Source organism: Haliotis rubra, unplaced genomic scaffold (genome assembly GCF_003918875.1).
Source record: "Haliotis rubra isolate DU_JTF1 unplaced genomic scaffold, ASM391887v1 Scf132, whole genome shotgun sequence".
Classification (NCBI taxonomy): domain Eukaryota; kingdom Metazoa; phylum Mollusca; class Gastropoda; order Lepetellida; family Haliotidae; genus Haliotis; species Haliotis rubra.
In genome coordinates, this window is record NW_025765248.1 from 662,267 (window position 1) to 686,698 (window position 24,432).

Below are 24,432 nucleotides of genomic sequence, written 5' to 3' on the forward strand. Positions count from 1 at the left end.
TTTCAACCCCTGCATGCATTGTACTATTTGTTTGTTTGTTTGTTGTTTAGTGCTATACACTGCAATATTCCAGCTATATAAATGTCATCTGTAAATAACTGAGTCTGGACCAGACTACCCAGTGATAGACATTATGAACATTGACACAACTGGGATTTGTTGACATGCATTAACCAAGGAAGCGAGTCTCACCTCACGATTTATTGGTCACCTCTTACAACAAGCATGGGTTGCAGGAATAATATCATTTAATGCTTTCAGCATATTCAACATGGAATAATTTTACGGACTATAATAAGGTTATAACATAAATCTCAAAATATTTTTAGGTTCAAGGTCAGGAAAGAGCAATTTGTTTTTGCTTATTAAATGAAAACATAAAAAAATATATCAAGTTTTTCGTTATCGTTTGCATGTCAGTTTGCAAAACTGATAGATAGGAAATTAACTTCAAATTGACCCTGAAAAATATAAGAATCATATTGGTTTGCCTGATCCTCTTAGGAAAGTGGTTTGCCTGATCCTCTTAGGAAATAGAAATTTGTCTGCCTGTCTGCATGCATCAACTTTATGATTTTATTGAATATTGGTTTAAATTGAGTTTCATATAAAAAATAATAAATATTGCAAACTGCAAAAATATTAGACTTCCTTTCATGTTTATATTTGAACCTGGGTATTGAATGTGACCAGCACTTTATCCACTAAGCCACCCTACATGCAGACAGGCAGGCAGGCAGACACCGACCCAACTGAGCACAAGACCTGAAATATGCTTTAGTATCCTGCTGTGTATTTCAAATGACAACAGTTCCTTGTCACACGAACACAACAAATGAGCTTTTAAAAATCCCATTTTCACAAAACTGGGGTAATGAAGGTACCAATGTACCATTCAAGTCATTAAAGAGGGCTGCAAGCAAGCAGAGATTTGGCAATATCAGATATCGATTAAATTGTAAAATGATTTCTGGAGAAATATCCAGAATGAATGGTCCTTCCTTCTCCTGCCTCGTCCCCTTGTCAGTCAAGACTGCCATCCCCATGGCAACTGTGTTGAACTTGACCTTCGTGCATGACAGCGTCCTTCACGTCAGCATCATGGCATCATGGGATAGGTCAGCTGCCTTTACAAATACATCCGGACTTGCGGAATTCGCGTAATACAAAAGAATCTTTTACTTCTGAAAACAAAACCCAACCCATTATACAAGGAGTTTTGTTGAATAAGAACATCTAAATATGCTTCCCAAACCATGCAGTTAGACCCAGCAGACTTTGGACACAAATGTATTGCTGGCAATAATCTTGTCAACTGGAGTTGGTTATTAGGTAAACCATAGCCTGATGTGTTATGATGAGATGGAGAATGGAGATGAACGTACAGATTAAAACCCATTTTCTTCACCACATCAAACTCTGGCCTTACAACCTTGTGACCTGGGGCTCGTAACTCGAAGCAGTCGTTAAATTTGCTCCCAAAGCATGGTTAACAAACGCTTTAGTAACGTCATTACAAAAATTAAGTAGTGTATCACAAAGCATTCGCTAAACAATCCTTAAGTGTTTGTTAGACGTTCCATAAAAAGCGTAACTCAAAATATAGACAGCTTAAGGCAAGGTTAAAGACAATGGGATTCCCCGTTTTGAAAAGATTTTTCAGCTGTTAAAACCATATATCGACAAATGAAATAGTTTGAAAGCTGGACGTTTCGCAATATTTACAAAGATTATGCATGTTGAATTTTGTTTTACACGTTGCTCTTTTTCTGTTGAACTTTCATTTCCTTGAAAATATTATAACTCCAAAACCATTTCTTTGTTGTTGATTTCCACGAATTAAGAAGTTATCATCATCCTCATCTTCGTTGTCATCGTCTTTATTTTCATCAAGTTCATCATGAAGTGGGAGGCCATTTGCAATGCAAATACTGTGCAGCCTTGCTGTTGCAACTATTACTTTGGCAACATTTTGAAGATTCAAATAGCATGCACTCTCCAGATTTGTGAAAACAATGAAATCTCATTTTCCAAACACCAATTGTCCTTTCACTTTAGTTTCGAGTTTTACGCTGAGAGATGTTATACCGTAGTTCATTTGGTCTGGTAGGATTCAATATAGGAGTCGTCATCCATGTAGCACATGCATACCCACTGTTTCCTAGCAACCAACCATCTCCCACCAAGCCTTGATCAAATAAACATTTGTTGGCGCTTTGATTGGGATTATGGAACCGTCTATAGATCCAAGCACATTTGGAAAATCAGCTATTTGGTTGAAATCAGCTTTCATTTTCTGTTTTTCAACAGTTACTTGTGTTTTGGAAATATTATAATACTCATTGGCATGTTTGCACAATGATGTTGAGACACCGAGGTGACATGTTGAAGCTTTCATTTTTGATAAACCTTGTACATCTGCACAAACGGTCACGAAACTCCCAGTTGCATAATAACAAAGTGCTATCACTATTTGTAGTCATACACTTAGAGCATTTGACCAACATGTAGGATGTGCAACATCATCTTTGATTAAATGACACAGTTAAAAACTCTGTGGTCTGTTGAGTCTGAATCCTGCTTGTATTTCATCATTATTCAATGTGTCTAACGGATTATTTCTGTCGCGGAATACACGGTTGACATTATGGATTCTTCGTTTGTTCCCATTTCTCACGTATTCTGCTTGAATGCGTGGACTTATCATCTGCAAGGGACTCACATTATGATGAAACAAACCTGAAAGATCTGTTCTCCCGCGTGAGCACTCATCTGATAGTGAACTACCTGAGGGAAGTTGATCTGTATCATAAATTGTAACTGTGAAATGTGACTATCATAAATTGTAACTGTGAAATGTGACTAACAAATTGCCTGCCTTCAAATTTGATGCTATGACTTTTTCTGCTTTTAAATGACAATGTAATGAATATATGTTTTTGAAATAAAACTCATTCCGAGTATGTACTTACAATGTTTATTAATGCAAACTTGTTCTCGTCACTATATGGCTGGAATAATGCCGATGTGACAAAACCCAACTCAACCTCAACCCATTTCTCACGTAGTGGAAAGTGTCATTTAATAGGTTGATATGGATTACGACCAGTTAATGACTGCTTAAAGGTTGGTCAGGGGTACACCTTAAACACAGTCGCTAACTTGCCTTTTAAGGATTGTCTTAACTTTAAAGATTGCTTCTAGTTACACAACGATTAAGGAAAGTATGTCTTATCCTTTAAAGATTGCTTCTAGTTTGACGCCGCTTTAAGCAATATTCCGCAATAAAATAAAGAAATGGGCTTACACATTGTGATTATCGAACTTAATTAACGAGACAATCTTAATTAAAGACAATCTGCTTTGGGTTACGAGCCCCTGATAACAAAAGCTGCTGAAAGTATGCTTATATGTTGACATAAAGGAACTATATCACACCACACTTCTCTAAAAATAAATACCCCAACCGCGTCATACCAAAAGACGTTAAAATATGGTACTATGGTACTTGTTGGTCCCTGCCTGGCGCTCAGCATTAATGGGTACAACAAGGACTGGTTGGCTCGGAGTCAGTATAATGTGTCTGAGTGGGGTATTCATGCTTCACTGCGGCATGGTATCTCAGTGGGCTAGCACTATAAAACCAGCTTCAGTCTGGGCTAGTACAAGCAGCCGCACATACACATACACACGCATGCACGTCGTCATATGAGCGAAATATTCTCAAGCACGACGATAAACCCAATTTCACCTCACCTCACCTAAAAATAAATAATGCAATTTTCTCAATAATACTAACTATCAGCCTTCAGGGAAGCTACCATATACTAAAATACCAAATATTACGTGTTTAGATTAAAATATTTAATCCAAAAGTTCGAATGAATTAATGCAACGTTACATTAAATCGACTCTTGAGCCCTCTACCGGCCAAACATTATCTCAAGTGAACACCATACAGTTATGTCCCTTGGAGCCCACTTTACGAATATCCTACAAACAACTTGTGATTGAAACCAGTTAGGCAAACACCGACAACACCGTGTGAGACAGTTTTTCGATGAAAGGAGCAACTGGTTACATTCCATACATGGCAAGTGTTCTCTGCTTGGAAGCTGTTCGCCTCGAAGTTTCAATTATCGATTTCAGGCAAGTCGTAAGGGATAATAAGTCTTTTATTGCATCAATAGGAAGCTAAAGTGAGTGCATATACCCCAATATATATAATATAGGCCAAAATATTGTCGAAGATGTGTGACATTGTGTCTGAAGTCATCAATGTACGGTCACTGACAAAGAATTCCCTTCACTGAAATATTTACACCTGACTAAACAGTAAAAGCATCTGTTTCCTGGCTTTAAATGATCATTGGGAATAGTGAAAACTTACGACAAGCTCTGCAGTCTGAATGTATGCTAATCAGCATCTCATTCAACAAAAGTGTAGGAATTACATGGTTCTTATTGTAATGTTTCCAAGATCGAAGAACAACAGGAGAGGTCAGATTCCAGTCAATTTGTATTTCGCATTTGCACATATCATCGCATTCGCAGTCCAAGATTCAATCCCCTCACGGGCAAACAGTCTCGCAATCGTAACGACACAGACTTCAACGTTTGACTCGTTCGTGCTGGCTCTGTTAGTGCTGCTACTGACTATAAAGTACGTGCAACATTATGCTGTATCAGAGTACACCATGACTTGGAAATTCGCAAACCACATCGCACTCATATTTTCCGCTCACTTCAAGCATCCGTACACAAGGGAGCTAACTCCCATGTATCAAACTGTCAACCGCTAAGAAACTTGCCGTTACACTTATACTTACTCTCTGGTGTTTCTGGTTTGACGGATGCCAGGTACTCTTTGGCTATCTGTTCAAACAACTCTTCTGGAAAAAAGGGGAAAAGCGAACTTGTTAAAACTCTTGAATCACATTTGACAAAAACAACAACATGCTATCATAAGTGATTAGGATCTATAATCGACCCCAAGATAATATTCCTAGCTATTCTGGAATAATATCTAACCATTTGAGATAATTTAATCTGGAAAAAGTATCAAGCTTTTTCCAGTACAAATCATGAAATATCTTTCAGTGCAATAAGATGATGGAAAATCTGTCAGTGTGAAACTTTGTGGCCAACATGTCAGTGTACAGTGAAAGTGACAGTCTTGTGTGACCAACTCAACAATAAACAGTAAAACGTATGTGAGTGAATGAGTGAGTGAGTGAGGTTTAATGCCGCTTTTAGCAATATCACGACGGGAACACCAGAAATCGGTTTCACACTGTATCCATGTGGGGAATCGAAGCCGGGTCTTCGGTGTGATGAGCGAACGCTTTAACCACTAGGCTACACCACTACTCCGTAAAACTTGTGCACTTAGTATGGTACATGTAGTACCTAGCACATCAATATACACCAACACTTGGGACACAAGAAAGGTATGATACTTTATGGATGACAACTTCTTTCAGGGATTTACATGGAGTCCTGTATTTGAGGGTCCCTGGGACTCATACTCTTAACTTTCAGGGGTCCTGGACAAAAAAATGGGGGTCCCAGACACTTAAATAATATTATTAATACTGTTATTGTATTGTGTATCATGATCATCACATTGTTACTGTAATTAAACTGCAAATAATACCATAACCCAGCTAGTAGCAAACTCAGTGATAACTAATTGTCACTTGATTGGAATTTGTACAAAAAGTATTTGGACCTTTTCTGAGTCCCTGTGGACGCGCTAATAAATGTTGTTGCTGTCCATTGTCAATTGTTATGCGTATAGGACGCAGTAATTCACGTCCTGTAAATCCCTGTTCTTTATAACATCAACGATGTTACGTTTTGGTATTGGTTCTAATATAGTTATATCGTTGTCCATAAAGTATCATCATACCTTTCTTATTAGTCATCAACTTGTAAAATGCCGATCAAACACTTGACACACTTACTGATGTTTTCTCCAGTCTTGCTGGATGTCTCGTATATATCAGACATGCAATCTGTGAAAATATAAGACAGTCAGTGAGTGAGGTGGACTCACGGCAATAGGAATAGTATTTGAATTACAGTCTGTTTCATTATTTAAATACAGAGTGAGTGAGTAAGATTTAACACATCTCAGCGTGAAGTAAGGTGATGTATCATAGCATATGTATCTGGATGTATCCAAGGCGAAGTAAGGTGGTGTATCATAGCATATGTATCTGGATGTATTCAAGGCGAAGTAAGGTGATGTATCATAGCATATGTATCTGGATGTATCCAAGGTGAAGTAAGGTGGTGTATCATAGCATATGTATCTGGATGTATCCAAGGCGAAGTAAGGTGGTGTATCATAGCATATGTATCTGGATGTATCCAAGGTGAAGTTAGGTGGTGTATCATAGCATATGTATCTGGATGTATCCAAGGTGAAGTAAGGTGGTGTATCATAGGATATGTTTCTGGATGTATCAAGGTGAAGTAAGGTGGTGTATCATAACATATGTATCTGGATGTATCCAAGGTGATGTAAGGTGGTGTATCATGTATATGTATCTGGATGTATTCAAGGTGAAGTAAGGTGGTGTATCATAGAATATGTATCTGGATGTATTCAAGGCGAAGTAAGGTGGTGTATCATAGTATATGTATCTGGATGTATCCAAGGTGAAGTAAGGTGGTGTATCATAGCATATGTATCTGGATGTATTCAAGGAGAAGTAAGGTGGTGTATCATAGGTTATGTATCTGGATGTATTCAAGGCGAAGTAAGGTGGTGTATCATAGTAATGTATGTGGATGTATCCAAGGCGAAGTAAGGTGGTGTATCATAGTATATGTATCTGGTTGTATCCAATGCGAAGTAAGGTGGTTTATCATAGCATATGTATCTGGATGTATTCAAGGCGAAGAAAGGTGGTGTATCATAGCATATGTATCTGGATGTATTCAAGGCATCAAGTAAGGTGGTGTGTCATAGTATATGTATCTGGATGTATCCAGTGAAGGTGGTGCATCATAGCATATGCAAGATGTATCCAAGGAAAGCTGGTGTATCATAGGATATGTATCTGGATGTATTCATAGGTATCTGGATGAAGTAAGGTGGTGTATCATAGCATATGTATCTGGATGTATCCAAGGAATAAGAAAGTGCTGTATTATGGGATATGTATCTGGATGTATCCAAGGTGAAGTAAGGTGGTGTATCATAGGATATGTATCTGGATGTATTCAAGGAATAAGAAAGTGCTGTATTATGGGATATGTATCTGGATGTATCCAAGGTGATGTAAGGTGGTGTATCATGTATATGTATCTGGATGTATTCAAGGTGATGTAAGGTGGTGTATCATAGTATATGTATCTGGATGTATCCAAGGTGAAGTAAGGTGGTGTATCATAGTATATGTATCTGGATGTATCCAAGGTGAAGTAAGGTGGTGTATCATAGCATATGTATCTGGATGTATCCAAGGTGAAGTAAGGTGGTGTATCATGTATATGGATGTATTCAAGGTGAAGTAAGGTGGTGTATCATAGTATATGTATCTGGATGTATTCAAGGTGAAGTAAGGTGGTGTATCATAGCATATGTATCTGGATGTATCCAATCCAAGGTGAAGTAAGGTGGTGTATCATAGCATATGTATCTGGATGTATCATGTAAGGATGAAGTAAGGTGGTGTATCATAGCATATGTATCTGGATGTATATCCCAAGGATATGTATCTGGATGTAAGGTGGTGTATCATAGCATATGTATCTGGATGTATCCAAGGCTGGATGTATCCAAAGGTGGTGTATCATAGCATATGTATCTGGATGTATCCAAGGTGAAGTAAGGTGGTGTATCATAGCATATGTATCTGGATGTATCCAAGGTGAAGTAAGGTGGTGTATCATAGCATATGTATCTGGATGTATCCAAGGTGAAGTAAGGTGGTGTATCATATGTATATGTATCTGGATCATATCCATCTGGATGTAAGAAGTAAGGTGGTGTATCATAGTATATGTATCTGGATGTATCCAAGGTGAAGTAAGGTGGTGTATCATAGTATATGTATCTGGATGTATTCAAGGTGAAGTAAGGTGGTGTATCATAGTATATGTATCTGGATGTATTCAAGGTGAAGTAAGGTGGTGTATCATAGCATAGTATCTGGATGTATTCTGGATGTATATCATAGCATATGTATCTGGATGTATCTGGATCATCAAAGTAAGGTGGTGTATCATAGCATATGTATCTGGATGTATTCAAGGCGAAGTAAGGTGGTGTATCATAGTATATGTATCTGGATGTATCCAAGGTGAAGTAAGGTGGTGTATCATAGCATATGTATCTGGATGTATCCAAGGTGAAGTAAGGTGGTGTATCATAGGATATGTATCTGGATGTATTCAAGGAATAAGAAAGTGCTGTATTATGGGATATGTATCTGGATGTATCCAAGGTGAAGTAAGGTGGTGTATTATAGTATGTGTATCTGGATGTATTCAAGGAGAAGTAAGGTGGTTTATCATAGCATATGTATCTGGATGTATTCAAGGCGAAGTAAGGTGGTGTGTCATAGTATATATATCTGGATGTATTCAAGGCGAAGTAAGGTGGTGTATCATAGCATATGTATCTGGATGTATCCAAGGAATAAGAAAGTGCTGTATTATGGGATATGTATCTGGATGTATTCAAGGCGAAGTAAGGTGGTGTATCATAGCATATGTATCTGGATGTATTCAAGGCGAAGTAAGGTGGTGTATCATAGTATATGTATCTGGATGTATTCAAGGCGAAGTAAGGTGGTGTATCATAGGATATGTATCTGGATGTATTCAAGGCTGAAGTAAGGTGGTGTATCATAGTATATGTATCTGGATGTATCCAAGAATCGTACCATCAGCCAATGCCTTCGCTGCTCTCTGGTTTACCCGCCTGGCCTCTGGATCAATGGTCACTAAGTCCTTCTTCGTACCACACAGGTAGATCTTGCAGCTCTGCAGTAAACAAACAACTCCTTTAAGTCCAGTTCTTAACAACAAGCTAAATATCTCACTCAACTGAGAGAGAATCTTCAAACTGTTATTTCTATCCCTTACCACAGATTTATCTAGACCTACTTAGATGTTGATAATCGCCCCAGAGACCACAGCAAATGAGAGTAAAACTCCTAACTTGAATTAAAACGTTCCAAATTCCTCAAAATTATTGAAATTAAGAATATTATCATAAACTAGTTTTGAACACTGTCACAATTTTTGTTAGTTTGCATGGGAAAGGCACTAAATTTGGAATCCAAGCAACAAAGTTCACGTCATTATTGTCAGTAGATGTATCACACACACATGAATTATAAATTAATTCGTATTCTCTGACATGAAGTTATGAAGGCTCAATATGCTCTTAAGATGCTCAATGTCAGATTTTTATTAATTAGCCTGTTACTTTCCTGAACTACTTAATGATTCTTGCTTTCCTTCCCATTAAATCGGTATTGAGCAAATTGATCAACCGTGAGCCACAAGCTGAACACACCTCCTCATGTGTCCTGAGTTCTCCTATCCAGAATCGAGAGCGGTCAAAGCTGGACTTGTCTGTCATGTCAAAACACAAGATGGCTGCCCTAGCACCACGGTAGTAGATTCTGCTCATAGCTTCGTACCTTTCACTTCCTGCTGTGTCCTGAAATAACATAAACCAATCTTTACTCACAAACACTCAGAGTACCAGAGATGCCAACCCTACTCTAGCCCAAATAGTATTTTGGCCAAAAACTGACACAAAAATTCGGGTTTTTTTTGCCAAAATTAGTATTAACTTTTCCAAAGAATTTTAATATTAAATAAAGTATGTAAATATATTGTCCAAGACCTTGCTATTAACATTGTACTCACCTTAATCAGTAGTAAGTATCCATATATAGCTTGATACTGAATAAAATGTGGTTGATATTTATTGTGTATGCTACGTATGCTATTTGATAATTTAATTTAATGTATTATTTTCAAAAATGCGTACATGTATATTTTTACTGCTATTGTATCGCGTATTTTGTGTTGTTTTTTCGTAACAAATACGATAAAATCGTGTGGGTTGGCATCTCTGGAGTACCATGCTGAATCAGAATTTTCAAAGACATTGACTCTGAACTCAAATGAGTGCAAGTCAGGTGTCTTTAATAATAGTGCTACTTGAGGACATCACGATACCACTATCAGTATGATCCTCATTGCACCATGTACTAGGCATCATGAAATTCTATACACGATACAGTACAACCAGAAATTATTGAGAATTTAAAGATTGTAAATGTTTTTATTTTTCACTCATTACTCACGTATTAAATGTGAATATTAGCAGAACATAACTCCAGATTCAAAGACAGGCGAACAGTTAGTATTTTGTCAAGTCACCATGGGCAGCAATGCAGGCTTCAATGCGGCGGGGCATACTACTGATCAAAGAAGTTAGAAAGTCGTGGTCCATGCTGTCCCAATATCGGACCACCTCTTCTTTCATTTCAGCAATATTTATCAGATTTTTCTTATTGACACTTTCCTTCATAAGTCCCCCAACATTTTCTATTGGATTTAGGTCAGGGCTATAGCTTGGCCTATCTAATAATGTCATATTTTGGGTCCGAAACCAGGCCTGTGAACGCTTTGAACGATGTTTTGGGTCGTTGTCCTGCTGGAAAATCAAAAATTTCATAGAACACGTGAGCAGATGGAAGTAAATGTCCCTCGAGAATATCTGTGTATCGCTCACTGTTCATATTCCCTTCAAATACACAGATGGGCGTTGCCCCTAACACAGATATGCCACCCACACGTTAAATTTCGGACTGTACTTTGGGCGCTGATACAAAGGTTTTTCAGTTTGTTTGGTCCAGAATTTCAGTGTATTAGGAAACAGCCACACAGAACTTTCATCTGAGAAAATCACATTGTCCCAGTTAAAATTTCAAGCTGTAAGCACCAGTTCAACCTTCGCTCCTTTTGTTCAGGTTTCATGATCGGTGATGGAATTCCTCGACTTTTCTGCCAACCCATTGCATGCAGCTCAGTTCTAATTGTCTCCTTACAGACAACCACAGTTCCTCTATCAATCATATCCAGCCTTAAGTTTTCTAAACTCCTTCGTTTGTTTTAGAAACAAGAATACCAAGCCGCCTCCTGTCACCGACAGTCAATTTTCTGGGCCTACCTGCGCCTCCCTGGTGCTCAATGCCATATCCATTTGCAATATTTTTCAAAACACGATAAACAGTGGACAAAGGGATGCCTGTTCTACTTGAAATCACTTTAGCTGATCTGATGTCCTTGTTATAATACTCTAAAATCAACTTCCTCTTCTCTTAATCATAAATACTGAGAATCACTGAAAATGTCGTCTGCTAGCAAGTAAACAAAGGGGATAACTCTTCACAAACTAATGAAAAAGGATTAACGGAGTTGTCTCTCTTGAATGAAACCAAGCACTTGCTAGCTGGTCAAGGTTGTTTATACTAGAAATCCAATTAAACATATTCCACAAATTCTCAATAATTTCTGGTCATACTATACAATATGCATCATTATCCTTAACACAACTGAATCTATATTTTTCATACATGTGAATCAAATGAGTGCAAATCAGGTGTCTTTAATAATAGTGCTACTTGAGAACATCACGATACCACTATCAGTATGATTCTCATTGCACCATGTACTAGGCATCGTGAAATTCTATACACGACACAATATGCATTGTTATCCTGAACACAACTGAATCTATATTGTTCATGTGATATAAATACTTTTAACATAAAATATGCTTCATGTTTTGAGAACATAAATGCTTAATTTCAATCAACACTATATTTCAGATGAAACAGGAGTATCAAGTGAGTGAGTATGGTATTACGCCGCTTTTAGCAATATTCCAGCAATAGCATGACAGGGGACACCAGAAAAATGGGCTCCACACATTGTACCCATGTAGGGAATTGAACCCGGGTCTTCGGCTTGACGAGCGAATGCTTTAACCTCTAGGCTACCCCACTGCCCTTACTCCATGTGTGAAATGATAAAGAACAAGCATTGTCACTAAGGTGACATAATCCCCCGCCGCAAATTATCAAATCAAACTTATAAAGTAATGAAAGTTTAAGATGAAGTTAAATGTCAACAAAAAAATGACCAGTCAACCTCTATTGATATCTGGCTCTTTAGTTGTTCAAACATTTCTTGCTGTTGTTAACTTCAAAGGTAAATAAGGTATAAGAACAGCCAATACACATTTAGCATGTGCAGGATTCTATCATACTAACCCATATTCCCATCACAAGGGACTGTCCATCAACATCAATCTTCTTTGCACCAAAAGCTGCCCCGATTGTCTGGAGAAACAAAACAAAATAGACATAATAGAATAACAATATTGAATATTGAATAGACTAAGTAGCCAGTAAACATTTCAACACACCAGTGGCATCAATACAGGGCTCTTATTACAACACATTCATTTATTCTTTGTAATGAGTGAGTGAGTGAGAATGGTTTTCTCTGCTTTTAGCAATATTCCAGCAATATCCCAGCGGGGGACACCAGAGATTGGTTCGCACATTGAACCCACGTGTGGGAAATCGAACCCAGGTCTTAGGTGTGATGAGCAAACGCTTTAACCACTGGGCTACCCCATCACCTGTGACTACTGAGAAAGCATTTAGAATTTGTATATTATAAACAATATATTAATGGTATTTAATATGCTAACAGTAAACATTTGAGTATAGCAGTAATATAAATGCATGACCTTTTCTAATTAATAACATCTTCTTTTAACCTTTGTAACAATGTTTCAGAGCTACTTTTGCCCCTTTATCAGTCGATTACTGAGGATCCACATACAGTTTATAGGTGAGATGAGGTGAAATTGGGTTTAACGTCGTGCTTGATAATATTTTGCTCATATGACGACGTGCATGCATGTGTATGGCTGCTTGTACTAGCCCAGACTGCAGCTGGTTTTATAGCCCACCATGCCGCAGTGAAGCTTGAATACCCCACTCAGACACATTATACTGACTCCGAGCCAACCAGTCCTTGTTGTACCCATTAATGCCGAGCGCCAGGCAGGGACCAACAAGTACCATATTTTAACGTCTTTTGGTATGACGCGGTCTGGGATTGAACCCGCGACCTTCCGCTCTCCGGGCGGACGCTCTAACCACTACACCACGGAGGCGGTTACAGTTTATAATGTACACGATGACTTGTAAACACACTGTAGGATTTATCATGCTTATGTACAAAGATAACAATAAAATGACAAAGTTAAAACATTATACAGACAACAAGCGACAAAGCCAACTAATTAATGAGACATAAGCCGAAGCAGTACAGCGATGGTGTAGTGATAGAGCTGGATGTAATAACAAGTAATAACTGAGAATGACAACAATAACAACAATACAATAACAATGTCTGTTTGTGGTGGGTGATTACAGCACAGTGGAGGAGGTATATGCCTGGGTCTCTGTTAAAGGCTGGATTCTTTCCTTGGATTTCAATAGTTTCCTGAAGTTTCCAGTGACTTATGTTGGACAATCTTTGCGTGTAGCTTAGACTTAAACTTAGTCCCTAAATATATTTAATTTTGATAGTAACTGTTATTTTTACTGTTAACAAATAAATTGAAAAGGATCCCTAGTCAGATGGGAAATTCAGAACCTGGGCGATCTAGACGTGCTTCATTTAGGGCTATAGCATTGCAGGGAGGGCTAGGCAGTAGGAATAATAATGTGGTTCAGTGACTGTGAGACAGGCTGCTTAGCTGGGAGATATGATAGCAGTACAACATGCTTTTCTTTATAGAAAATACAATGTCCCGATCCACATTTGCAAACCTGTAGTAAACTGTAAAGTAACAAGACTGACTGACTGAGTTTGGTTTTACGCCATTTTTAGCAATATTCTAGCCACATCACGGCGGTTTACACCAGAAATGGGCTTCACAAATTGTACCCATGTGGGGAATCAAACCCGTGCCTTTGGCGTGGCGAACCTTGTGGATCAGGACCCAGGAGTACAAGAAAATAATGTCAGTGAATTTCTGTTAAATCAAACACAATGATTTCAGAAGTAAACAATACAACACATTCAGTTGTTAGTAAATCATGAACATATTAGTACACTGACGAACCAGAGACATATAACAGTACGCAAGCCGGGCAATCTCAGGGGGATTTCTCTCATTCAAAACTATTTGCTCTTCTCAGGCAAATTCCAAATAATTTTGGTCAAAATTGGGATTTTCTAGTAAGATTTTATGCTCCCAAATTCAGAGGAATTTCTACATAGTATTTCAACAGTGCACTAAATGCAATAATATAAACCAGGCATTAAAACCCCTCCCTAATTTATTGCTCCTGAAACAAAATATAAATCCCTTCAAAACATCTGTACCATCGGTAGAAAACTGGAAATATTATATTCCAGATTGGGAAACTTAATGACATTTGGGCCAAATATATGCCTCTCTTTTGGGTAAGACAAAGCCCTGACACTTATTCTGCTTAAGAGAGAGCCCTCTGATAAGGATTCAGGCAACTGAAGAGTGCAGCAAACCGTCAAACCATTACATTCTGGTATGGCACCACATCGCCACTGAATCGGTCATGGATGTAGCGCTCAACAAGACTTGTCTTTCCTGCGTATGCCTTCCCCAAGAGAACCACTTTGATGTCTACTCTACTTCCTGCCATCAGAACTCTTGGTCATCATAGGCACTGAAATAACAAATAGTGGACAATGGTAACAGAGGCATAAAGAAAGCATGAATCTCAGTGATGACAGTTACAGTGATTTAGTGAGTTAGTACAGACTTACGCCACTTTTAGCAATATTCCAGCAATATCACAGCAGAGGTCACCAGAAATGTGCTCCACACATTGTACCCATGTGGGGAATCGAAGCCCTAACAGATCCAGTGGTGATAACAGATGTTGCTGGTGACAATAACAAAGGAAGTGATGACAATTACAGATGCAGAGCCGATAACAGATGTTGCTGGTGACAATAACAAAGGAAGTGATGACAATTACAGATGCAGAGCCGATAACAGATGTTGCTGGTGACAATAACAAAGGAAGTGATGACAATTACTAACACAGTGGTGATAACAGATGTTACTGGTGACAATAACAAAGGAAGTGATGACAATTACTAACACAGTGGTGATAACAGATGTTACTGGTGACAATAACAAAGGAAGCGATGATAATTACTAACAGTGGTGATAACAGATGTTGCTGGTGACAATAACAAAGGAAGTGATGACAATTACAGATGCAGAGCCGATAACAAATGTTGCTGATGACAATAACAAAGGAAGCGATGATAATTACTAACACAGTGGTGATAACAGATGTTACTGGTGACAATAACAAAGGAAGTGATGACAATTACTAACACAGTGGTGATAACAGATGTTGCTGGTGACAATAACAAAGGAAGCGATGATAATTACTAATGCAGTGGTGATAACAGATGTTGCTGGTGATAATAACAAAGGAAGTGATGACAATTACAGATGTAGAGCCAATAACAGATGTTGCTGGTGACAATAACAAAGGAAGTGATGATAATTACAGATGCAGAGCCGATAACAGATGTTGCTGGTGACAATAACTGAGGCAGCGATGACAATTACAGATGCAGTGGTGATAACAGATGTTGCTGGTGATAATAACAAAGGAAGTGATGACAATTACAGATGCAGAGCCGATAACAGATGTTGCTGGTGATAATAACTGAGGCAGCGATGACAATTACAGATGCAGTGGTGATAACAGATGTTGCTGGTGATAATAACTGAGGCAGCGATGACAATTACAGATGCAGTGGTGATAACAGATGCTGCTGGTGATAATAACTGAGGAAGCGATGACAACTACAGATGCAGTGCTGATAACAGATGTTGCTGGTGATAATAACGGAGGCACAGAGGTACAGATAAGCTGCGTATCTGCGTAAAATACGCAAATATTTATGTGAAAAGTCAATTTCTATCAAGTCTATTGCGTACAAGTATGCTTGAATTTTTGTAAATACTCAATAAATGTGCGTACACTAAAAATGTCAAATCTTAGCTTGCATACTGGTGAATAGATGAAATAACTGAGGTATACTGAGAGGTTCTATTTCAGGACATGAACTTGACAACTTGCAGTCTTTCTTATCGTTTTTCATATTACAGATCAAATATAAATAACAAACACTAACACTTAAACTTTATTATATTTTAAAAATTAATGGAAAATGGCAAAATACCCAATTGAGTTTGAGTGAGGTGAGTACAATTTATTTGTTTACTCAAAGGATAATTAGGATACCCAATTGAGATGAACACAATTGAGTACATAACTCAATGACCCAAAAAGTTATCTGTAGCTCTGGAGGCCATTATGATAACCATAATCATACAAATCTGGTTCACCTGAGTGCTAGGACAGAAAGCTTGCGAGTACAAACTGTTTAATTTCGAATGATAACCTTGAAGACACCATGAGTGACAAAGGTGAATAAGAAACCTATTCATCCAAGTTCCACAGTGCCCTGCTGCTATGAACATGATGAAGCATTGCTCAAGCAGATTCATCATCCAACACTTGTTTGTTTTTCCCATACACAGCATTTATCATTGTTTTGCAGGATGTCATCACAACTGTAATATTGATATCTGTGGCATAAAATAACATGCAGCCAGTGTAAAAGATGTTTCAACACAATTGGCACCTAACCCTGATGATTGCACACATGACTGACATGGCAAAGTGAGTGAATGAGTATGGTTTTTACACCGCTTTTAGCAATATTCCAGCAATATCACGGTGGGGGACACCAGAAATGGCTTCACACATTGTACCCATGTGGGGAATCAATACCCCATGGCCAAGTGAGGAGTGTAGGCTACTCATGAAAAATATTGCAACAAGGATATATCATGATATATATTACATGTGTTACAAGGTAATAAACCTTATTCGGTGCAAATGTCGGGCAACAAACCCTTTGCACAACAAAGCCATAAGTGGTGTAGTGAAGTGAATCTGGACTTTCTCACAGAAAAACAACAAAACTTAAATGCACATTACTTCCTGTCAAACTGCAAGACTAATAGTGCTAAGGAGTAAACATAGAGTTTACTTCTGTAACAATATTAAATGGAATGATACAGTTATGTTCAAACAGTGAAGGACAATAATCAGTTGTATGTATTTTGCATACCATGTATACAGTGGTATGAGTAAACTCACATTTTGTGAAGTGAACTCACGATGTCCCTCAAACCCCATGACACAAAGGTAAGATAAGATAAGATAATTCTTTATTGTCCCAAGGGAAATTTGTTTTGCATCATACGTTCTCCAGTTTTTCATTCAGAAAGCAGCCATACATAACATTGCAATTGGTAATCATGAAATAATCAGGATATAAATACATCAATTTAGTACACAAACATAGATACCGAATAGAATTTGGACAATTAAAAGACAAGTGATTCACAGAAAGTGTCATAGCTAATGACACTTTCTAAACATACTCTGTTATGGTATATATCTTATACTTAGTTATTTGGGATCATCATCCATCAGTGAATTCTCTTTGTCTGAAACAGTAGTCAATTTGGCTGACATTACCATTATAAAATTCTTATCGCACATTATAAAACAAAACATAAATGCCCCTCCCGTCTTGAGAGGTGTTGACCTATGAAGAACTTGTTTGGTGGGTCATCTTTCCGATAGGTCAAAAAGCTGGGCAAAATCCATGTCATGAGCCAAGGTCTTGTTAGACTGTTTGACAAGCCAACGTCTCGGGGCGATAGAAATAATTTCGATTTAGGACAACCTGATTTATACTCATCACTGTTAATATAAATGACTTATGACCACCATCTAGGTTCATTATCTTAAACAAACCAACATCACCGTGAAAACTGTAAAAAAAAGTAAACGGACATTCGATATTCAATGTAAACATAAATCGAAAGTATTTACTCACACTAGAAAGGTCGACTTGTGCCAATGTAACCACTGCGGAAAAACTGAAAGGGTGTTTTCCACAAATGAACAACCGTTAGAGTAACCCCCCTTGAAAAGGCTCCACCTATGATATTTTAGCGTGAAAAAGCATACTTGAAAATAATATGAAAACGGATTCCAATTGGCCAGTCGAAAATGGGTCCGAACGTATATTTGATATTGCTATGCTGGAATGTAAGACCATGATATGGCGAGTCAACATAAAAAAATATCTACCAAGACAGCTCAAAAGACAAGCCACATGTTGCCAGCCGAGCGTCGGTCGTGCCCAGATTTGCAGCTGTACGCTTGGTATAAGGTTACGTAATTAATACGTGTTCAGGAAAATTAGGTAACACGTTACATCTATGTAACAAAAGAATAACAGAAAATTCATTGCACAACAATTGCCACAAGGGCAGCTGGCACGCGTCATTGTGAAGGCAACATTTAATTTTATTGGAGGGTGGGAAAATAGGTTTCATATCATTTTAGTTTTAATGTTCAGAAGCTCAAATACTTTTAAAGACTTAGGCCGGACATGTTATTTTCCCACAAGGCATACATATAGTGTTTTTAAAAAGTAAAACACGGGCTTGATTGTAGAATTTGCAAAATGCAAATATATCAATGATAAAATAGCGAAATATTTTTAAGCACACTTCAAGATCACCTTTATTGTTTACTTTTATCTTATGTATAAAACAAATGAGCTCATGTGACCTTTAATGTAAGCAAAGACGTCTTTCATGAAAGTAAAATACAACATGGTTGACAGAAACTTCGATCGTCATATCTCAAATATATATTCACTAGGAATACTGGTGTATTAAACGTTTTGAAGTTTTAGGTTCTCAGCAATCTCATTTTGGGGGAAATTAAGCCTTTCATTACCTCCATCTTTATCATCCAGTTCTTTCTGTTTTGTTTTCAGATATTACGGTTTATTTCTATAGATAAATTCATAAACAGAGCGCCTATATGTGCGTTGATTACAAGTTTAATTTATGAATTCGTTTTCAGTTCAAATGTATTGCGGATATTAGTAATAACCAGGATAACATTCAAGCTCTGTGCATGGTGTTGGTATCTTTTGAACGCAAAAGGAAGCACTGAGTAGTGCAAAGAGCTTTGCACACGTGAATAATTTTCTCCATATTGCAACATCAAAGAACATCTAACTGTCAATGCATCACCCTTAACGAGTGGTAAGTTATACGACAAAACATACATATCTACCCAATTAAATAGCCCTAAATAAGACCAATATTGACCCAGAAGTAATTTATGAACACACCAATTTTGTATCGTAAATAATTGTTCTAATTTCGATCACCAATGTACACCCATTTTGGTTGTGTAAAGAATAAGTTGAGTTGTAGCGGAGAGATTTCCGCCCGTAATCCCTGTTTTTATCATTCTATGCCTAAGATTTATAGTAAGATAGATGGGGTTTTTTTAATAGAAAGCCTACCGTAACCCTAAACCTAAACCTAACATCATGCTAAACCTGAACCCTAACCGGTAACCCCTTGAAATAATCAGGGACCGTTCATAATTTATGGGTAGGGGTGTGGGGGAGGCGGTGTGTGGTGTGATGATGATTTTAAGGGGTTGGTGGTGGTTGTGTGGTCATCTATTTTGTTCTGGGGATTTAGGGGTGGGGGTGGGGTCCATCAATTTTGTAAACACGTATGGAAATCAATTTTGTACATAAATATATGTTTAAAATTATGCTTAGAAATTATGGGAAGGGGAGTGGGGGTCATTGATCTTGTACATGACATGCAGGGGCGGGGGTTCACTTATTTTGTGCATAAATTTTAGGGGGTGTCATTCACATTGTACATGCTTCTCCATAAAAATCATCATCACTCCCCTAGCCATAAATTATGAATGGTCCCTAAATAGAATTCATTTTAAGCGGGGCTTACGGGCGGAACTCTTACCTCCAGATTGACTAAACAATGTAAAGCTGTACAGGTCTAGTAACTGAAAAAGATATTCAGATTTGTTGAGAATATTGATTTTATTAGGTACATTTCTTCAATTTCCTATTAGTAAAGCCTCATAATGTTCATAGAACATATTCAAAGTGTTTGATTGGTCCATGTGAACATTCTGAAACAGTCAGGCATGACTAGGTTTTCAACATCTAATATGGGATCCTAAGCAGCTGTACCTATTGTATTCTGTATATCCACAAACAAACAGAGCGGAAGGTCGCGGGTTCGATCCCCCGACCGCGTCATACCAAAAGACGTTAAGATATGGTACTTGTTGGTCCCTGCCTGGCGCTCAGCATTAATGGGTACAACAAGGACTGGTTGGCTCGGAGTCAGTATACTGTGTCTGAGTGGGGTATTCATGCTTCACTGCGGCATGATATCTCAGTGAGCTAGCACTATAAAACCAGCTTAAGTCTGGGCTAGTACAAGCAGCCGCACATACACATACACACGCATGTACGTCGTCATATGAGTGAAATATTCTCAAGCACGACGTTAAACCCAATTTCACCTCACCTCAGGTGCAATAGACTGTGACTTATTACTTGTCCAGCAAGTTTACTGGGAAGTAGTGATGGACGATGATTGGTGAATCTTAATTAAGTTTAAATAGTGTAATCATAAGCCACCTGTTGGAACTGGGAGATGGCGAAAAATAGGTTTAACTAAAAAACCTTTGTCAACTATCTGACATAGGTGGTGAATTCCTCTATTTGTTTATTTGTCCCACTTCAGAATTAATGCAAGATAACAGTTTTACACAGATTTTACTACATTAAACCCAATATATATAAAATGAATTTGCTTTTCAATAAGCCATGATTGGGAACATTGAGAAAATTCATAGTGACTACAACCCATGAAGATCCAGGTTAGAATTGGTCTTCAGTAACCCATGCTTGTCGTAAGAGTAACAGGATCCACTGACTTGGTTGACACATGTCATTGTATCCCAATTGCGTAGATCAATGCTCATGCTGTTGATCACTGAATTGTCTACTCCAGACTCGATTACTTACAGATTTCTGCCATATAGCTGGAATACTGCTGAGTGCGGTGTTAAACAACAACACCAATCATGGTGACTCCACTTGTATTAACATATGTTATATTTGGGATTACACCTTCTTAGTAAAGTACAAATTCTAGTACTTTTGGGTTGAGTCGCATCCAGGATTCGAACCCACACCCTCAGAATCAGGCACCTAATCGCCAGGTCACAAAGTCAGCCGCCTAACCCGCTCAGCCACCACGACTTTCACACAGGTCAAGGATGCCTGCATTGGAAAACCCTTGAAAAGACCTTGGATTGCTGTGTCAAGTAGAAACTGCCATGCTATGTTCTTTCTGCTTTACATGTTTAATGAGACATGACATGAACTTGGTGAAATCAGCATGTGGGGGTATACACGTATGTAACAATTGCCTGGTCACGGTCACCTTGATGTGTTGTATGGAGTTGTGAACTTCAGTTGCCAGAGTCTGCTGAATATTCAGCATTAAATTCAATCAAACTGATCAACTGACAAACATATGCACGTCACTTTCTTCTTGTGGCAACCATTTTAAACCTTTTAACGTCAATGAAACCTTTGTACTTCCAGGATACCGTTGAACTTCAATGAAATGATACTCAAAACAATCTAAACCAAAAATTGAATAAGAAAATTGATCTGAAAGTAGTAATATTTTTATCGGAAAATCAGAGGATTACACCTACACATTACCTACTTTGAATTGTATTAATGAATAAAAAATATTGAGACTTGGTAGGGAGAGAAAAAAGAGAGATCTGCAAATACAGTCGAGCACTGTTGTGTCGAACTCTGATAACTCAATATCTCGATATCTCGGTTGTCTCGATATAACATCTCGGTCCTGGCAGAATCCTTCATAATTTATCATTATTCAAGCTCTTTTAACTCGATACGGATGTCTCGATATTTCGGATATCTCGACATAATTTCATGGTCCCAAGAAGCAAAATTACCCTTTTAACTCAATATTTACAAAGCAACGCGATATTCATCTACCTTTCATGGGCAAGTATCCCTCTGAACTGAGGTTGTTTCCACACGTTTACGCATGGTGCGGCATGAATCAAAGGGATGCGGTAATGTAAACTAATTAGGGTTAATTGAGTTGAAGGTGTCAAAATTGGTCTTCAGCAATCTATGCTTGTCGTAAGAGGTGACTAACAGGATTGGGTGGTCAGGATCACTGACATGGCTGACACATGTCATCACATCCCAATTGGTGCTTATGCTGTTGATCACTGGATTGTCTGGTCCAGACTCATTTATTTACAGACTGCCGCTGGAATATTGCTGAGTGCGGCATTAAACAACAACCAAACCAAGCTAAACACCAGTACACAAGTTCTCTGGAGAAGACTTAAAGAATAATTTCTGAGGCAGATTGTCTAAAATATGTCTTAGCTCATCCTCTGCATCTGCCTTATGTTATATAGTACTTAACATTTGTCAAGGACCGAAGCTTTAGGTGGTCAAGATACTGTTGCAAGTTTTAGTGAGATTGTAATGATCAGTTGATTGAGCACTTTCTAAAAGGCATTGTATACTCTTAATTTTTGTCTTATCCTGATATAAAAATATCAATTTTACTTGAAAAGTACATATTTTTATACTTATCCTGACTCATGAGGTCAAGCAAAAGATCATGAATCAGGATAAGTATAAAAATTTCAATTTTACTTGAAAATTTCATGCTTACGGATATTGGAGGCGTGACAATTCTTTCTTGTCACAGGGCTACACAAAGTACTGGTATGTGAACTAGACTACCAGTTGACAGACTTTCATTTTGTGGAAGCCTCAGTTGGTGAGTGAGTTGGCTTTGCTGGCGATTTTGTGCCTCCTTTTTAGAGTGTGGGTTTGAATCCCACATGGGACTCAACCCCAGAAGTTCTAGAATTTGCGTTTGACTCTGTAATTGCAAATATAGCATATGTTATACGAATTGTTGTCATTATCAACTGTTTAACCGTGAAATTAATTAATGTCTTATACTTTTGTATTTTGACAGACTTCTGTTTAATTGTCATGTTTGGTATTTTGACAAAAAATGTACCATATATTATACACGTTTCCAATGTCGTCTTTTGAAGACGAATGCTATGATACAATATTTGAAGATGTGAATGACGTCCTTAGATTGTCACTTTGTTCACAAATGCATTAGTGTCAAAATAATTACTTATATTTAACATGACAACTCAGTGTCATCAAAAGAATTCTATAATTTAACTTGCCTAGTGAACTGTTCTACCATGTCGACACGAACTGCATGTCTATAGACAAGTTGCAGTGTTTAGAGTATGTAGATTAAGTCTTTGTGTACAAATTGTAAGATATTTTCAAGTCGTTTACCATGTTTTCATGAACCTCTATGCTTGATAAGCTGATAGGCAATGCAACGGTGACACAAGATCACGTTTCAAGTGTGTATGTCAACTAGTTCCACTTAGGTCGTCACCTGCACTCTTTGATCTGCTGAGTGTTATGCAGACTTTACTCAGCCATTATTCCAATCATGCCTGTGTAATCAGGGACTCAATTAGACACTCGCTAGGGTGCTACGAGGTGCGAGGCCATTGTTTGAAGTAGCACAGACCTGTTTCTTTCTCCACGGAGTGCTCTGTCTTATGTAGGATTTTAGAACTGTTGGGAACAGACTTTTTGAAAAAGCATGCTTTTTTCTTCTTCCAATTTGAACTTCTTATATTCTTATCTGAATGTCATGTCAAAGTGATTTCCCCTCTATTGGATATGTTATCATTGAAACACAGGTCACCTTTGCATACCTACCACATTTGGGGTACACAAAGTACATGATCTAGACTACCAATTGTTGAACATTTTGTGAAAGCCTCAGTGGCTGAAAGGGTATGGTTGCTGACTTTATGTATTGGCTTTGATTAGGTGTTCTGAAAGTTTGGGACCCGTGAAGATCCGGGTTACAATTGATCTTCAGTAACCCATGCTTGTTGTAAGAGGCGATTAACGGGATCGGGTGGTCAGGCTCGCTGTCTTGGTTGACACATGTCATTGTATCCCAATTGCGTAGATCGATGCTCATGCTTTTGATCGCTGGATTGTCCGGTCCAGACTCGATTATTTACAGACCTCCGCCACATAGTTGAAATACTGCTGAAGTATTGCTGAATGCTGCATAAAACTAAACTCACTCCCTCACTCTGAAAGTTTGGGTTCGGATCCAAATATAGTGGAATTTGTTCTTTCCCAAGGAAGAATAATCCCTGTATAGCATGTTAAGTTTGAGCACTTTCTGAAAAGCATTGTTCTATAATATCAGTATACATGTCTTATTTG

The 24,432-nt window shown here is 38.0% G+C and overlaps 2 protein-coding genes across 3 annotated transcripts in view; one reads left to right on the forward strand and one right to left on the reverse strand.

Moving 5' to 3' along the window:
- LOC124267551 (ras-related protein Rab-24-like) lies at positions 1-18,140 on the reverse strand. 2 transcript variants are annotated; one of them, XM_046702491.1, is made up of 8 exons: positions 18,052-18,140; positions 14,628-14,774; positions 12,315-12,383; positions 9,539-9,685; positions 8,901-9,000; positions 5,967-6,017; positions 4,830-4,892; positions 1-1,184 (listed from the first exon to the last, which is right to left on the reverse strand). In XM_046702491.1, exons 2-8 carry the CDS (start codon positions 14,748-14,750, stop codon positions 1,120-1,122), a joined length of 618 nt encoding a protein of 205 aa, XP_046558447.1. In that variant the 5' UTR covers positions 14,751-14,774; positions 18,052-18,140; the 3' UTR covers positions 1-1,119. The 2 variants fall into 2 exon arrangements, with proteins under 2 accessions (XP_046558447.1, XP_046558446.1); XM_046702490.1 differs by having other exon boundaries at positions 14,622-14,774.
- A 1,047-nt stretch (positions 18,141-19,187) lies between these two features.
- Positions 19,188-24,432, forward strand: part of LOC124267552 (probable tRNA(His) guanylyltransferase) — a 41,691-nt gene continuing 36,446 nt past the window's right edge. The window contains exon 1 of the mRNA XM_046702492.1: positions 19,188-19,279. The gene's annotated coding sequence lies outside the window, so the exon portion shown is untranslated. The remainder of the gene's footprint in view (positions 19,280-24,432) is intronic.

Coding starts and splice junctions, on each gene's coding strand:
- LOC124267551 (XM_046702490.1), bottom strand. CDS start 14,750: ATGGCAGGAAGTAGAGTAGACATCAAAGTGGTTCTCTTGGGGAAGGCA. Junction 9,001..9,538: donor AACTCAGGACACATGAGGAG/GTGTGTTCAGCT, acceptor TGTTTACTGCAG/AGCTGCAAGATCTACCTGTG. Junction 4,893..5,966: donor CAAGACTGGAGAAAACATCA/GTAAGTGTGTCA, acceptor CCTTTTTTCCAG/AAGAGTTGTTTGAACAGATA.